Source organism: Chionomys nivalis, chromosome 4 (assembly GCF_950005125.1).
Source record: "Chionomys nivalis chromosome 4, mChiNiv1.1, whole genome shotgun sequence".
In the NCBI taxonomy this organism is placed as follows: domain Eukaryota; kingdom Metazoa; phylum Chordata; class Mammalia; order Rodentia; family Cricetidae; genus Chionomys; species Chionomys nivalis.
In genome coordinates, this window is record NC_080089.1 from 47,315,965 (window position 1) to 47,331,768 (window position 15,804).

The 15,804-nt window shown below is 41.4% G+C and overlaps 2 protein-coding genes across 6 annotated transcripts in view; one reads left to right on the forward strand and one right to left on the reverse strand.

Annotated features, from left to right (window-relative positions):
- Nxpe4 (neurexophilin and PC-esterase domain family member 4) overlaps nucleotides 1-15,804 on the forward strand; it is a 292,750-nt gene that overhangs the window by 220,327 nt on the left and 56,619 nt on the right. The gene's annotated exons all lie outside the window — the stretch shown is intronic.
- Nucleotides 1-15,804, reverse strand: part of Nxpe2 (neurexophilin and PC-esterase domain family member 2) — a 41,387-nt gene that overhangs the window by 19,808 nt on the left and 5,775 nt on the right. The window contains exon 2 of the mRNA XM_057767690.1: nucleotides 2,460-2,568. Coding sequence (XP_057623673.1) covers nucleotides 2,460-2,568 — 109 coding nt within the window. The remainder of the gene's footprint in view (nucleotides 1-2,459; nucleotides 2,569-15,804) is intronic.

Here is a 15,804-nt window from a genome sequence, read left to right on the forward strand (position 1 = left end):
ATGGCCCCCAAAGGGAGTGACACTATTAGGAGGTAGGGCTTTGTTGGAGTGGTGCTGTGGGAGCTCCTTCAGCCTATAGCCTTTAAGATACCAGCCCACTTGGGCATGATCTCTTATACTACACATGCAGCTATAAAGCCTGTGCTGGCTCTCTTGCTTCCTCTGTGTTGACTGTGGACTGACTCTTTCCTCTTCCCAGAATTCTCTTGTTCTCATCACCCCACCTCTACTTCCTGCCTGGCTACTGGCCAATCAGCATTTTATTAAAGCAATACAACTGATTAATGTTTACAGGGTATAAGATCCTTGTCACTTATATTGTATTGATTCAATAAAATGCTGATTGGGTAGTAGCCAGGCAGGAAGTATAGGTGGAGTAACTAGGCAAGAAGTAGAGGCAGGGTGACAAGAACAGGAGAATTCTGGGAAGAGGAAAGAGTCAGTCTGCAGTTGTCACCCAAATGCAGAGGACACAAGATGAGAATGCCTCACTGATAAAAGGTACCAAGCCACGTGGCTAACATAGACAAGAATTATGGGCTAATTTAAGATGTAAGAGATAATAAGAAGCCTGAACTAATAGGCCAACCAGTTTATAATTAACATAGACCTCTGTGTGTTTCTTTGGGACTGAATAGCTGCAGGACTGGGCAGGACAGAAACCTCAGCCAATAGAGTGGGTATGGCCTCATTGTAGGAAATGTGTCACTGTGGGGGCAGGCTTTGAGTTAGTCTATACTCAAGCTACTTCCAGTGTTACAGTTCAGTTCCTGTTGCCTTCTGATCAAGATATTTCCAGCACCATGTCTACCTGGAAACCATCATGCTCTCCACCATGATGATGATGGTAAACTACCACCTCAATTAACTGTTTATAAGAGTTGCCATGGTAATGGTGTCTCATCACAAAAATAGAAACCCTAACTAGGATAGTAGTCAAGGCTGGTCTCAGATTTATTATGTAGCTCAGACTAGTCTCAAGGGCATGATCTTGCCTTGGCCTCCTGAGTGTTGGAATCACAAGTTTGTTCCACATCACTCAGTAGGAGGAGGCACCATTAGAACTCCTCTGCTTACAGAGGAGAAAAAGTCCTCCCTAAAAAATTAAAAAATAAAAGGGGCTGTGTGAGACTGAGTTCAATTTCCAGCAACCACATGGTGGCTCACAGCCATCTATAATGAGATTTGGTGTCCTCTTCTGGCCTGCAGGCACAACACTGTATACATAATAAATGGATAAATCTTTCTTTTTAAAAAAACAGGCTGTATGTACTTGCAGAGTTGTTTATTTCCATGTCAGCTAGAACACCTTGTCGATGCTCATGAGGAACCAACCAGGGTCACCAAGTCAATCTGACTCTTTCTTAAAGGTGATGTGGAGTAAATATGGTTTATTGCAATGCTAAACTGGGAAAGCCCAGAAGTGTTCATGCCCACCATCTTTCCTTTTTGAACACACGATCTAGGACTGTACACTGAGCATGCTCAGAAATTTCCATCTTAAAACTGGGCAATCCAAGAATATGCCTGCTTCTGCACAGACTTTTCTGTTTAACTAAGTATACATTTCCCGAATAAGATCCTCACATGCCCTTCATTCAGAGAGAACATTGTTTTGCAAATAATGCCAGCATCCTCCTTGATTGCAGCAGGTATACCTTTCTCCACCCTTTTATGGTTGGCTTGTACTTTTGGACTCTGTAATTGCCAAGATGTAAACCCCCGGCATTTGATTACAAAATCTGTCTTAAATTGGGTGACTTTCCTCCCTCCTCATTACTAGTGCTTTCTCTCAAGTCACGGTTAATTCTCTCCTGTGTCAGATCACTGAAAAACCTATCTTTACTTTGTTACTGACAAGTTATTTATTAGCATCTGATATGTGTCTGGCTTGGGATTGTGGCAACAAATAAGTACATACCAAAATCCTTGTTGTCCTAAAGGCTAGCATATGGTGGTGAAGATAAACAGCAATCAATGGATGTAATGAATTTTTGATCAATTCTACGGTAGAGCAGCAAGGGGAAAGTACAGCAAAAAAGAAGTCAAGCAGAGCAAGAGAAATGCAAAGAGGTGGAGTGACATGGGAAATCAAGTGAAATAAACTGCAGAAAGGGGAAATCTGAGCAGCACTAAGTGGACTCTGAAGAAAAAAAAATAGCAATACCTCCATGACAGAGGGAAAGTACTGAAACAGGGATAGTAGGATTACAGCCTCTACGGGCATAAAAAGAGATAATCTTGAGGCAGATGGCAAAGCCAAGCGCCACTGAAGAAGCAGCACTCACCTATGTACATACATTGTACAAGGGAACAGAGAGCGGAGACCCTTCTTACACTGCCTAGCCTTGCCGGAGTGACATGCTTTTCAGGTTTACTTCTTGCATTTTCAGAGTAGCATTGGAGCAAAGACGCTCTGACCCTCCCTGGGAGATTATGTAATAGAAAACCATTCTTACCTCTGTGTGGTCCTTTGAAGCCATGAAGACCACCCAGAAAACAAAGATAAAAAGCACCAGCAGGAGCAGCTTCCGGGCTGAAGCATTTGGAAACAGAGGGAGCAGTGTCCTAGGAGTGAAGAGGACGGGAGAAGTCATCACACGTTAAATGAAAGCCGGAAGGGAGTCCACTGAGAGTTCGCTTGCTCCTCAGTTATTTCCAGAGTGGGGATTTTGCTCAGTCACCACAGGAAATCAGATAGGGAGTTTTTCCCTGGGGCAGGGAACAAAACAGAGACTGGAAGTTTCTGACTCTGGAGAGGTCTTGGTGCTGTGTGAAAACCGGTCTGGAAACTTTTCTCATTTCCAAGTTAAGTCAGCAATCATGTGCGCCTAGAACCTCCTCCCCCCAGATTCTTTCATACTCGTGCTGATCGGATGAGGGTCTTTCTCCCATGTCCAGCAAGAAATAGATCTCTAATTTAGTTATCCAACTTTTTAAGGCAGCTTCCTTCTACCTCAGATTTTACTTTATTTTCTATATTTTAGCTACTTATTTATTTGTTGGTTTTTCGAGACAGGGTTTCTCTGTGTAGCTCTGGTTGTCGTGGAATTCACTCTGTAGACCAGGCTGGACTTGAACTTACAGAGATTCGTATGCCTCTACCTCTCTAGTGCTGAGATTAAAGGCGTGTGCCATCACTGCCTGGCAAGGTTTTTTTTTTTTCTTTTTATATCACAATAGTTAATCAGCAATTCTTCCCCCAAGAATAAACATTTCTGAAAAACTCAGTGTTGAGTTGCCAAAGTTTTCGTCTTACCGTTTTTTTGTAATAAATAAATAAGTAAAATAAAAATCCAGAATCCTGAAAGTATGAGGCAAAGTGCTAAATTCTGACAGTGGTCCTCAAACATGTTTTATTAGCGTCACGGTAGGCAGAGGACCTCAACTCAGCACATCTCCATGTATGTACACATACTAGCCACATAGAGTTGACACGAATCAACATTCATCCTTACTCTACACGAAGCAGTGATATTTTCTAGCTCTTCTACCTGGCTCTGCGCCATTCTTTCCCACTTTAAGGCTTGTTTATACCCGTACCACATGATTTCACACTCCCTTGCAGCAAAGCCCTGGCTAGTCTGCAGTCCTTCCATTTGCCCCCCCCCTTCCCCCCTGTCAAGCCAAACAGAAAGACTGGAAAATACACACCTATGGCTGAGCACCCTCTTCATGGTCTCATATTCTCCCACGCCGTTTAGAGATACCCAGAGACTTGTCGGTGCACGGCTTCGGTGATCAAAAGCTGACCTCCGATTTGTAGGCACAGTGCCATAACTGCCAATCGCAGCAACTTGTTCACTACAGATGGGAAGGACTCTCTGAGGTTTGCTCTTAAAGAGAGGTCATGATAACAGGGTACCACTGGCTGTCACTTTTTCTTCCTTCCAACCGGGCTTTGCATGTTTACAGCTGGCTGAGCTTGCCTCACCTCGGGCTTCGTTCGGCTATCCAGGCTGTTCGATAGTCCCTCACCTCCCCGTAGCAAAGGTATCGGAAACTTCAGGAAGACAGAAAAGCAATCCCTGTACCACAGGTCTGCCTAAGATTTATATGGCTGGTTCTTGGCAGTATTTCAGGAGCCTGTAAATTTCTCTCCTTAATTCTAAACTATTGTTAATATCAAACATTCCAACGATTTCAATAAAGCTTGGGACCACAAGTAGAGCAGCTACAGATCTCAATCCTACTGTAACCTGCATGGGGCAAAAGAGGTGAGGGGCATAGGTGACATGCCACCAAAGATGCTAAGCAGCTACAGAGAGCTACCTGTCAGGGGACATTCTAGCACCACAGGGCATGGGACTGAATATGGATGTACACTTTGCTCTTCAGAAGGGTAATTTGTAGGTGGATTTTTCTTTGGGCCACCAGCTCATAAAAAATGATACAGAAATTTATTATTAACTATAAAAGCTCAGTCTATAGCTTAAGCTTGTCCCATTAGATCTTATAATTTTAAATTAACCCATTTCTATTCATGTACACATTGCCATTTGACTCATGGCTTTTACCTTTCTCACATGTCTTGTTCCCTCTGTGACACCACTTTTTTCCCTCTCTGAGTCTTCTCTGTCCCCCAGAAGTCCTGCCTAACCTCTTCCAGCCTATTATTGACCATTTAGCTCTTTATTAAACCAAGCATAGTGACACATCTTCACACAGTGTAAAGGAAGCGTCCATAACATTTTCCCCCTTTTTGTCTAAATAGAAAGGGAAATTTTTAACTCTAACACAGTAAAACTATGCACAATAGAAACATTTATCAGGTATGGTCCAAATAAAAACGGAAAGTTTTAACTTCAACAAAGCAAAACTAAATGCAATAAGAATAATTTTCAAGTAATTCTTTTTTGAATTTGGTAATGAAGAAAATTATAACTATAACTATCTTGTCTTCAACCCCATCAGAGACCTGAGAAGAATATAACATTATCTGAATAAACAGGAAGTGCAGAGGAAACAACTTTTGAAACTATAGAAATGCAGAGGAAACAACTTCCAAACTATAGAAATGACAGAAACAGTTGGCTGCCTGGACACTCACCCAAGGCTCATCTGTAATATGAGAGTGTCCATCTTTGGCCTAGAGGCCTAAAATATCTGACAGACTTTTCAGTGAAGCAGGAATTTTTAAAGGACTCCCTACCTTGTCTTGTCAAAGTTTGGCAGTTGTCTTCTTTTGTGTTCTGTTTGTCTAATCTGGAGAGCATTTTGTCAGCAGTTGAGGCAAGGGCAATTTCTTTGCCCAGTGTCTAACCTTGACACAAATGAAAGCAAACTCTATGTGGAAGTCCTTTGATGCCTGTCATCCTCTTTTAAATAAATTGGTACTGTCAGGAGCAGACATGTCTCACTGTCATGAAAAGCTTTGTTATTAAATCCTTTTAAATTCCATATTCTGTAAGTCTTTGAAGTGTTTGAAGACCACCTGTCTATCTAAAATATATCTCTATTTGACCTTGAAAACATACTTAACTTGACTACACATTTGATTGTTGTAGGTGTCTAAATGCTAATCTGCATTTCTTTATTATCCCAAATAGTTTGTAATAATAATTTTCAAAGACTGAAAATTTACATTACATTGTTAAATGAGATGCATGGGTACAATATATCTTAAACAAGAGTAGAAACATATGTATGGTATAACAAAAATAAATTTGTGTCAATATACAAAATATACCGATGTAAATATTTGATACTAGTGGTTGTTCAAAAGTAGACTCAAAAATACACCCTTTATCTAATCATTTTTATACTCTAACCTCCTTTTTCACTTCAGAAAGAGATACCTGAACCTAATCTCCTTTGTTTAGCCTTTTCCATAGTTATGACCAATAACAACTTGTGACCAAGCCCCTAAATTATGACAAATATCCATAACCCATCAAATGACCAAAAACCACCCACCCCATCTCTTGGGAAAATGAGTGCTGTGTTCTCTAGACTGCTTCTTGTTGTCTGGTGGTGGTGGCATCTTTGGGGGGCCCTGAGAAAATTAGGATAATGGTCATGTCCTGGGAGAGCTAGCTGTAACATTTGTTGTTCAGACTCTGTACAATGGGAAAGCACGAGGTTTTTCTGAAGTTTTGGCTAGAATAGTCTGTGAAGTTGGACTATCTCAGCCAACAGTGTTGAAGCTGTTCTGGATGTATAACTCTGAGGAAACTGCAGCAGAGGCGCTCTGAGAGACTCGATCACCTGGGACACTCATTTTCACCCGTGTCTCGTTCCCTTGCTCTGAAAACACACAAACTTTCAAAGGTAACATACACATCTGCATTAACACAAGTATGGACTGTGAATTGTACAAAAGCCAGCCAAAAATGATCTTTTGTTTTACATTTAAGCAGGTAAAATATACATCACCTGTCTTGAGGGTTTTTTTTTTCTAGGTTTATTTCTTTATGTCTATAGCCAGGATTTTCAAGGTCTCCCCAATAAACTTGATTTCTATCTACCTTGAAGGAACCTACAGCCTTTTTTTTCTATAGAAACAAAAGCAAAAAAATATTTTGCCTCTTCCCCAAGGCAATATATCTTCTGATTTCCATTTTAAAGTTAAGGCATTCTTAAACTATGTAGGCTGGTTTAATTCAGCAGTTCCTCTTATAACCCCATATCTCTTAGCAGCTGTCATTCGATCATCAGCAATACAAATATTCAAAGTCAACAAGACACCATATTGTATCTGAAAACCCTGTGTATTTTTTATCTTTATATGACTTATCATTTTTACATTATTTTATCCTCTCTTTAAAGACTTTATAAACTACTTTTTATGATTTGTCTATACCCATTTTCTTCTTTTAAAAATCCTACACCATTTTTTAAAACACACTGTAAGCTGTTTGGAGGTTACATCTGAATCTGTCTTTACTGAGCACCTGCAGCATCTCTGACCATGTGAGACAAATCTTAAACCGCGTGTCAGCTGCAGTATGACTCAGCTTAGCCCATGGTGCTAGCAGGAAGGCACTGGCGACTGGCTCCAGCCCATAGGCAGCACATGTCTCTTATGCTGCTGAGCACCAGACCACCCGAGAGACTGCAGGACTAGGAAGCTGTATCCGGCTTCTTGCTCAAACTTTTCTTAGCTTTCTCAGGCCCTATGTTTAGATATTCGAGCCCCACCTTGGGTACCATATGTAGACAAATTTTTCTGAGTTGCCAGCTCACAAAAAATAATACAGAGACTTATTGTGAATTATAAAAGCTAACCAATAGCTTAGGCTTGTCCCACTAGCTCTTATAATTTAAAGTAATCCATTTCTATTCATCTGTGTTGCCATGTGACTCATGGACTTTTACTTCTCCTCCTCCATGTCTTACTACCTCTATATCTGTCTGGTGACCCCAGTTTTTTTCCTCTCAGCCTTCTCTGTCCCCAGAAGTTCCACATAACCTCTTTCTGCCTAGCCATTGGCCATTTAGCTCTTTATTAGACCAATCACAGTGACACATCTTCACACAGTGTAAAGGAATATTCTACATCAGTAATCCATATCTATATCTCCTTGTATAAAGATATATATTTAGGTTTAGACATACACATAATACATATATTTAACTTATATGTACAGATATAAATGCATATAGTATTTGTTTATTCACATCTATGCCAATTCGTCCAAGCATATGACCACATACCTGTATATACATCATGGCTATGATTACAGCACACTGGAAATATGTAGAGGTTCAGAAGATACTTTGGGAAAATGAAGAAAAGCCATCAATCCTGCCAGTTCTCACCCCCATGAGGACAAGCTGCTCACCATGCACTGTCACATGCTGTATGAAATATGAGAACTACAGCCATACACCACATTCCAGGCAACAACGGCCAGCTCCTAGTGATGGTCTTGTAAGATAATGTCATCTGGCAATGCCATATCTGTCTTAGTTTGTATAAGCACATGCTATGATGTTCACACAGGGACAGAATCACCCAGCTTCCTACTTCTCAGAACAACACCCCATGTTTAAGTGGAGTATGACTCTATGACGGTGGGCTCTTTTTGCCAGCTTCACTACAGTACAGTTGACAAAGACATTTTACATTTACAGCACACTTGACATTGTGCAAGGTGATATCATGACACATATATACGTGGTTAAATGAGCATTAAGCGAAAATTAAAATATGCTCATAGTTCATTTTCATCGATGTGATAAGAGCATTTAAGATTTATTTTCATGGGTTCAGGCTTCACAGTATTCATAGTCCAGTACTCGGCTAGCATGCACAGGGCCCTGGCTTCAATCCCTAATACTGGAAAAAATTACAGATCAATTGTGCTAGTAATGCTCAAGTATACAATATATCATTATTAGCTATAGTCCCCTGTTATACAGTAGGTCTCTAGAACTCATTCGCCCTGTCTTGTTGAAATCCTATGTCTTCTGACCACCATCAACACTTGGCAATCACCATCCTCTTATTTACGCCCGTGAATCTGATGCTTTTAGAATCTACATACACATAAGAGCAGGTAGTCTGTCTTTCTGGGCACTCAGCACATTGCCAGCCAGGTTCATTCAAGTTATTACATGATACGATATGCTTCCTTTTGAAGGGTAAACATGCACTACATGTATGTGACAATTGTTAGTTCATTGGCGGGCTCTTAAATGAATTCCACATCTTCACTCTGTTGAACATGTCTTCTGGTGTACTGTCTGTCTCTGAATATCTAGCAAGCAACAGAATTGCTGGGCCATTAGCTAGTTGCTTTTCATTTTTTGTGGAACTGTCATACTGCTTTCTTTCCGGTGATTACACGAATTCTCCTTCTTCCCTGACTGCAACAGCTACCTTCTGTCTTTCTTACAGAGGCCATTGAGACAGTGTCAACAGTTAGTCATACCTCTTTTACCAGATGTTTGACATTATTTCTTGTCTAATGTTTGGCAGATTTCATCAATGAAGCCATAGAGTCCTAGCCTTTTATTTGTTGATTTTTTTAAAATTTGTTTTTTATGTTTATGAGTGTTTTGTCTGTGTGTATGTCTATGTTCCACACATGTACAGTGACCACAGAGGCCAGAAGAGGAGATCAGGTCCCTGGAACCAGAGTTACAAATGGATATGAGTCACTATGTGGGTATTGAGACTCAAACCAGGGTCTCTGGAGAAGCAGTCAGTGTTATTAACCCTTGAACCATCTCTCCAGTCCCTGCTGGGAGGTTTTTGATTGCTATTTAAGCTCCTAGCCTAGTGCAGCTTTATTCAGATTTTCTCCTATTCTGTAATTCGGTTCTGGTAGTTGGTGTCTTTCCAGAACTTCGTCCATCTCTTAGACAATGCCAAACTTGCTGACCTGTTATGGTTCCCACTAATCACTCCTATGGTATTTCTACTTTATCTGTTGAAGTGCCTCTTTTTCTTTTGTGATTAGATAATGAAATTATGATTCTTGAACACATGTCCTTTCTCTGCATTTCACTATTACCTGTCTCTGTGATTGGTCTGTTTGGGATGGGTGGCCAGGCTTAAGCTGCTGAACCTTCCCGGGCTTTGACCCTAAGATCTTCAGTGGCATTAGAATATTGGCTTTCACCAGCAAGAACAGGAAGGAGATTGACAAGAGAAGTTCATTCCTCTCCTTCAGCCTGAAATCTCACTACAATGCTCCTAGGGATAGATTCTAATGAAAACAAACAAACAAAAACAAAACAAAACAGATAAAGTCCTCAGAGTCCCTGCTCCAAGATCACAAAGGCAGATGATAACTTGGTGTGAAGGGCAATAGCTTCATAACAGCAATGCTGTCTACCTGCTTGGATTCACTCAGGATTTGTTTGTTTGTTTGTTTATTTATATGTGCAGTCTGTAGACTGAACTCAGAGCCTTGCTGGGAAAATATTCTATCACCAAGCTACACTCCCCCACCCTCCCTATTCCCTACCCCCATCATCATTTCTTTGCGGGGGGTGCATGTGTAGGTAATATGTGTGCACATGTATATGTGTGTTTGAATGTGTGTGTATACATAGGTATGGAGGCCTGAGGTTCACATTAGGTATCTTCCTTGCTTGTTCTCCACTTTATTTATTAAGGCAGACTCTCTCAGGGAGCTCACCAGCTTGATTAATCTAGCTACCCAGCTTGCCCCAAGGTTCCCTGGCCACTGCCTTCCCTGAGTGCTGGGATCACAGGCAGCTGCCATGCCTATGTGGTTTTTCAGGGGATATGGGGATCAAATTTCAGTCTTCATGCTTACACAGGATGTGCTTCACCCGTTGGACCATCTCCCCTGCCCTTGGCTGTCATTTCTAAGAAATTTCCTAGAATCCTCTACTCTCTGATTCAAACTGGGTATTTTTTCCCCAGAGAATCTATATTAATTTGCATTATATCACCACAGTTCTCATGTTCATCTCTTCTTGTATATGTATCTCTAAAGCAGGAACTGTATGTTAGCAAGAGGTTCAGGATGATTCAGACCTTCCCCAAGCTGTGTGAACACCTTTACAGCAGCATACTGGGCTTCCTCCAAAGTGAAAAATCCAGGATCAAAGCCAGGGGACACTGCAGCTCTTCCTAGGACCAACCCACACACTTCAGCCCCATCAGATTACACTGGTTAGAAGCTGTATTCAAAATGAGAGACTTTCAACTGTAGAGGAGTTCAGAGAATTATGAACAGTTTTTTTGTAACATGTTTTAATTAAGAGATGACTCCAACTGAACTGCTATTTGGAAGTATACTATACCAGAATTAAAGTTCAAATAATTGTTTTAGAAGAAATGTATCCAGTTATTAAATATGACCATGTTATAAAACTCCTATCTATATGTACTGTGTTACTCCTGCGGTTTTTTTTTTTCAGTAATGATAAATTAGAAAAGTTCAGAAAGGTTTCTTCAGGTTCCTAAAAAGAAAAACGCTGTCCCAACACTCTCTGTCAGTCACAGTCTAGCATCATGTAAATAATTTTTGATATTTAAATACATCACTGGACCATATGGTCATCAAAGCACTTGCAAAATAGATCAATACCAGGCATGTAATAAAGGCTCAATAAAAGTGTGTTGATCAAATACAAGAATAAAGAAAGAATATACTTAAGAGCTCAGCTGTTCTTTATTACTCTGTCTGAAGACTGTCAGTAAGGGTTGACCTGTGTGACGTTGTGAAGTGTGAAAGGGTATGTAAGGGTGTGCCTTATGTACTTGTGCTTCAGACAGAGATACAAAGTGACTGAAACGTAATTTGTACTTTGGTGCTCTTGCCAATTATGATTTAAATAAGAATTTAGTTCCACCTGAGGTTTAAATATAAGAAGAAAACATAAGTAAAAGCAACTCGAGATAAGTTGTTGTTATTATCCTAAATTCTTGTGGAATTTTTAGGTACATAAGCCAGCAATGTTAGTCTTCTTCAAGACCACCTCAGAAACTAACTGCTTAGATCTTGGTTGAGCTTTCCTCTCTCGAGACCCAAGTGTAAAGTATTCCTACGGTGTAGGGGCCTCATTATAATCCAAATACTAATACAGACTTTTGTTTGTTAATGTTCTCTTAATGGAGTAAAGTCTTGGCTGCTGGTGCTAGACTTTCAGAAATGATTGGGTCATAAGGGTTCTGATCTTATCAGGGGGTTGAACTATGAGTGAATTCATTATTTTGGTAGCATTATTGAGACAAAGAGCCTAATTGGAGGTAGTAGGTCACATGGGACTTGTCTGAAAGGGTGTATCTTGCCACTAGAGTTTGGAGAACTCACTCCTGCTTATCCTCATTCACAATCTCTCCCCTTCCTCCCTTCATCCTCCCTCCACCACACAGCTGTGTTGAGGTGATCCATCATAAGGTGCCCCCACCATGATGCTCTTTCTTCCTCACCATATTGGAAAAGCAACAGGGCCAGGCAAACATGGGCAGAAGCCATGAGCCAAAATAAGCCTGTCTCCTTAGAAGTTGATTTTCTTCCTCAGGTTATCCGTCATAAAAGTGAAAAAAGTTGATGGACACAGTCATATAAATCTTTTTAAAAGAGGTGCGGTACAGTGGACTTCACTTGTAGGGATCTCACATTATGAGGGGAAACCTTTTGTTTGAAACGTCACAGATAATATTTTAAAACACATCTGTCTAATCTGTAGATCAAAATTTTGGTAATAATCACATTGAATTATCCTGAGAAGAAGGAGGAGGAGGAAGAGAAAGAAGAAGAAGGAGGAGGAGGAGGAGGAGGAGAAGGAGGAGGAGGAGGAGGAGGAGGAGGAGGAGGAGGAGGAGAAGAAGAAGAAGAAGAAGAAGAAGAAGAAGAAGAAGAAGAAGAAGAAGAAGAAGAAGAAGAAGAAGAAGAAGAAGAAGAAGACCCACTTCAAAAATAAGAGCAATTACAGGGACTTACTGTTGGAGGGGAGGAACATAGCTCAGTTTAGCAAGAAACATTGTACAGATGAGGATGCTTCTGTGTCCATAAAAATGATGTTGTATAAAGGAATGACTTTACTGCAAGGGAGTGGAGATATATAGGTTGCAAAAAGCAAAGTACGGCTGGCAAGATGGCTAGTGGATAAAGGCACTTTCTACCAAGACTAAAGACTTGACTTTTGGTTCCTAGAGGAACTACAGGATAAAAGACAGAACCTCCTTTGATTTGTCCTCTGATCTACATATGCTGCTGTGACATGCACACACATGTATGTGTGTTACACACACACACATACACACACACACACACAACTGATGACAAAATGGAACGCTATGTCAAGACCCAGAGAAGGAGAAGGGTCCCATGGGAAGAGTGGAATGGCTATCTGAAGAGGTGGAGAGAACTCCAAAAGTCTGCAAAATGCTCTCTAGAGCTAAAGATTCCAAGAAGCAAGATAGTAGTGTGCCTAAGACAAAGGCATGAGAATGAGGAAGTTCTGGGTTCCTCTCCTGACCCTGACCCTTGCTCAGTCTTCTTGCTTGTAAAATAGAAGTCATAGCGTGGGTATACAGGTTTGTCACATTCATAAATGTTTTCATACAAGCCAAGGTTGAAGTACATAGTACAGGTTCAATAAATGGTAATTTGACCTAGTTCAGGACCTGTGTTATAGAAGGGGCCCTTGCCAGTGAGGAACTTCTATCGTCCACAGCCCAACTCTCTGTCTGAGTTCCTGGATTTTGACCTCCCCTTCATCTCTGGATGTTTGCCACCTACACACTGTGTCTAAGTGACTCCAGTTATAAAACCCTCTAATCTACTACCCTGTCTCCCACCTACGCTGACTCTAACAGTCGGTCCTGGCTCTTCATGTCCCGTCCTCCTGATACTTGATGTCACCTGTGTGGGCTTCAGAGAAGCTGCAGAAGTCATTCTGAAAGTACACAGCTCTCTCAGGTTGTCAGATCTTCAAATTTTTTGGAGTTTTTCATTTTTAAATTTCATTTATTTATTTATTTCTATGTCTATGCACCACTTGTGTGCCTGGTGTCTTTGGAAGCCAAGAGAGGCCATTGGATCCCCTGGAACTAGAGTTACTGGTGGTTGGGAGCTGCGCCATCTTGGTGCTAAGAGTTAAACCCAAATCTTCTGAAGGAGCAGCCAGTGCTGTTAGAGAAATTACCTGGCGTGAGTGAGAAGGAGACATGGAACACCAACAAACCCGTTTAGGAGTTTATTAGAGGGGAGTGCGTACAGGCCTGGTGATCAATGTGCAGAGAGAGAGCAAAAGATGGTGCATCCTGCTTTTAAAAGCTGCCTAGCACATGCGCACAGGGGGTTGGCGTGACTACGTCATGGGCAACTCATGCATGTGTGCAAGGGTTTAGCTGAGTCATAGATGGATGTAACCACACATGCCTGCACGTGGGTCATGCAAGGCCCTTTGTGCCCGAGGGCCTGTTCTCACGTGCTTGCCATTAGAACTGGGAAGTGCAGCCTTATCTATGGCTGAATAATTACAGTTAGCCACTGAGCCATCTCTCCAGCTCTCTGATTGCCGCCGTAATCAGTATTTGACAAGCATATCTGCCGGAAGGATAGACACCACCAGCATTTTGAACTTTGGACAATTTCTGGATACACATTGTTAATCGATTAAGGATAAACAATTGGAGACACTGTTCAAGGAAATTGGCATTTCAATCCTTGTGGATTTTGTTGACTTTTTTGTTTGTTTGTTTTGTTTTTTCGAGACCGGGTTTCTCTGTAGCTTTTGGAGCCTGTCCTGGAACTCTCTGTTGTAGACCAGGCTGGCCTCAAACTCACAGAGATCTGCCTGCCTCTGCCTCCCAAGTGCTGGGGTTAAAGGTGTGCGCCACTACCACCTGGCAATCCTTGTAGTTTTTAATATTTAACTGTGCATTTATCCTGAGTGCAGTTGTGTGCGTGGAAGTGAGAAGACAGCATATGGGAGTCAGTCCTCTCCTTCCCCCACGTGGGCCCCAGGGGTCAAGCTCAGATTGTCAGGCTAGGCAGCAAGAACCTTTCCCCACTGAGCAATTTCCCTAGCCCTGTTTCGTTCTTTGAGATGGAATCTCATGTAGCCCAGGCTACTCACACTTGCTTTGTGGCGAAGGCTGTCCTGATCCTCCTGCCTCCAGTGCCTCAGTGCTGGGGTTAAAAGTAACCACAATCATCAATCATGCTTGGTTCAAACAGTTCATCATAAAATTGAACAAGAGAATATTTTAGAGATGTACAAATAATGTTTAAATTTTATCACAGAGCCGGGCAGTGGTGGCGCACACCTTTAATCCCAGCACTGGGGGGGTGGGGGGTAGAGGCAGGAGGATCTTTTTGAGTTCAAGGCCAGCCTGGTCTACAAGAGCTAGTTCCAGGACAGGCACCAAAAACTACAGAGAAACCCTGCCTCGAAAAAATCAAAAAAAAAAAAATTATCACAGATAGACATTTTCTATATCTTCCAAGATAATGTATGATAATTAAAAAAAAGTAGCAAAGCTATTCTATGGATCTGTTATGAAACCTTAGTTTACGCTCTTGTTTGGCAGACAGGAATAAAGACGACAGACGATGTCATGAGTTGAAGAGCATACATAGTCGTGTGGGTGCCATTTTAAGGAATCTCTGCTTCTTGAGTCCTTGTCCTCGGTATTTTCCAAATAGGCTCACAGGGTGCAGGTATAGAATGTGTCCAGGGTTTTTTTAAGTCAAAAAAATTGAGGCGCAATTTATAGGAAGCAAAATTTGACATTTCATTATAGTTTCATGACTTTTTGACAAGAATGCAGCCACCACCACAGCTAAAGACATGGCACAGTCCGTCACTCATCACTGTGTGGCAAGCTCTCGTCCCTATCCCCAGTTCCTGGCACCCCCTCGCTGATTTTTCTATTTTCTATTTTAGTTTATGTTCTTTTTCTTAACATCTGCTGACTGAGATCCCTACTGTTAATTACTTGTCTATATTTTTACCACTTATTATTTCTTCCTCTGGGTGTGGCCCAGGTATTTCCCCCTTTGGAGGAATTTGGAATTGTCTGTTGTTTTGAGGCAATTGCACTTAAGTCCCGGTAGCATTCATGTACAGGGTTTTTGCTGAACTAAAATTTGTATCTCTTGGACTGTGACTACTGTGTGCAAAGTCTATTTTCACACCATTTACACCACAAGAAATTCAAATCTTCTCAGAGTCTCTGTGCCTGCTCTCTCTCTCTCTCTCTCTCTCTCTCTCTCTCTCTCTCTCTCTCTCTCTCTCTCTCTCTCCAAGCACTCTTCCCCAGCCCTTGGTTCTCTGAGACTGATTCTCCATATGCACCCCAGGCTGGCTTTACACTCACAATCTTCCTGCCTCTGCCTTTTGGGAGCTGGGATTAAAGGTTTATGC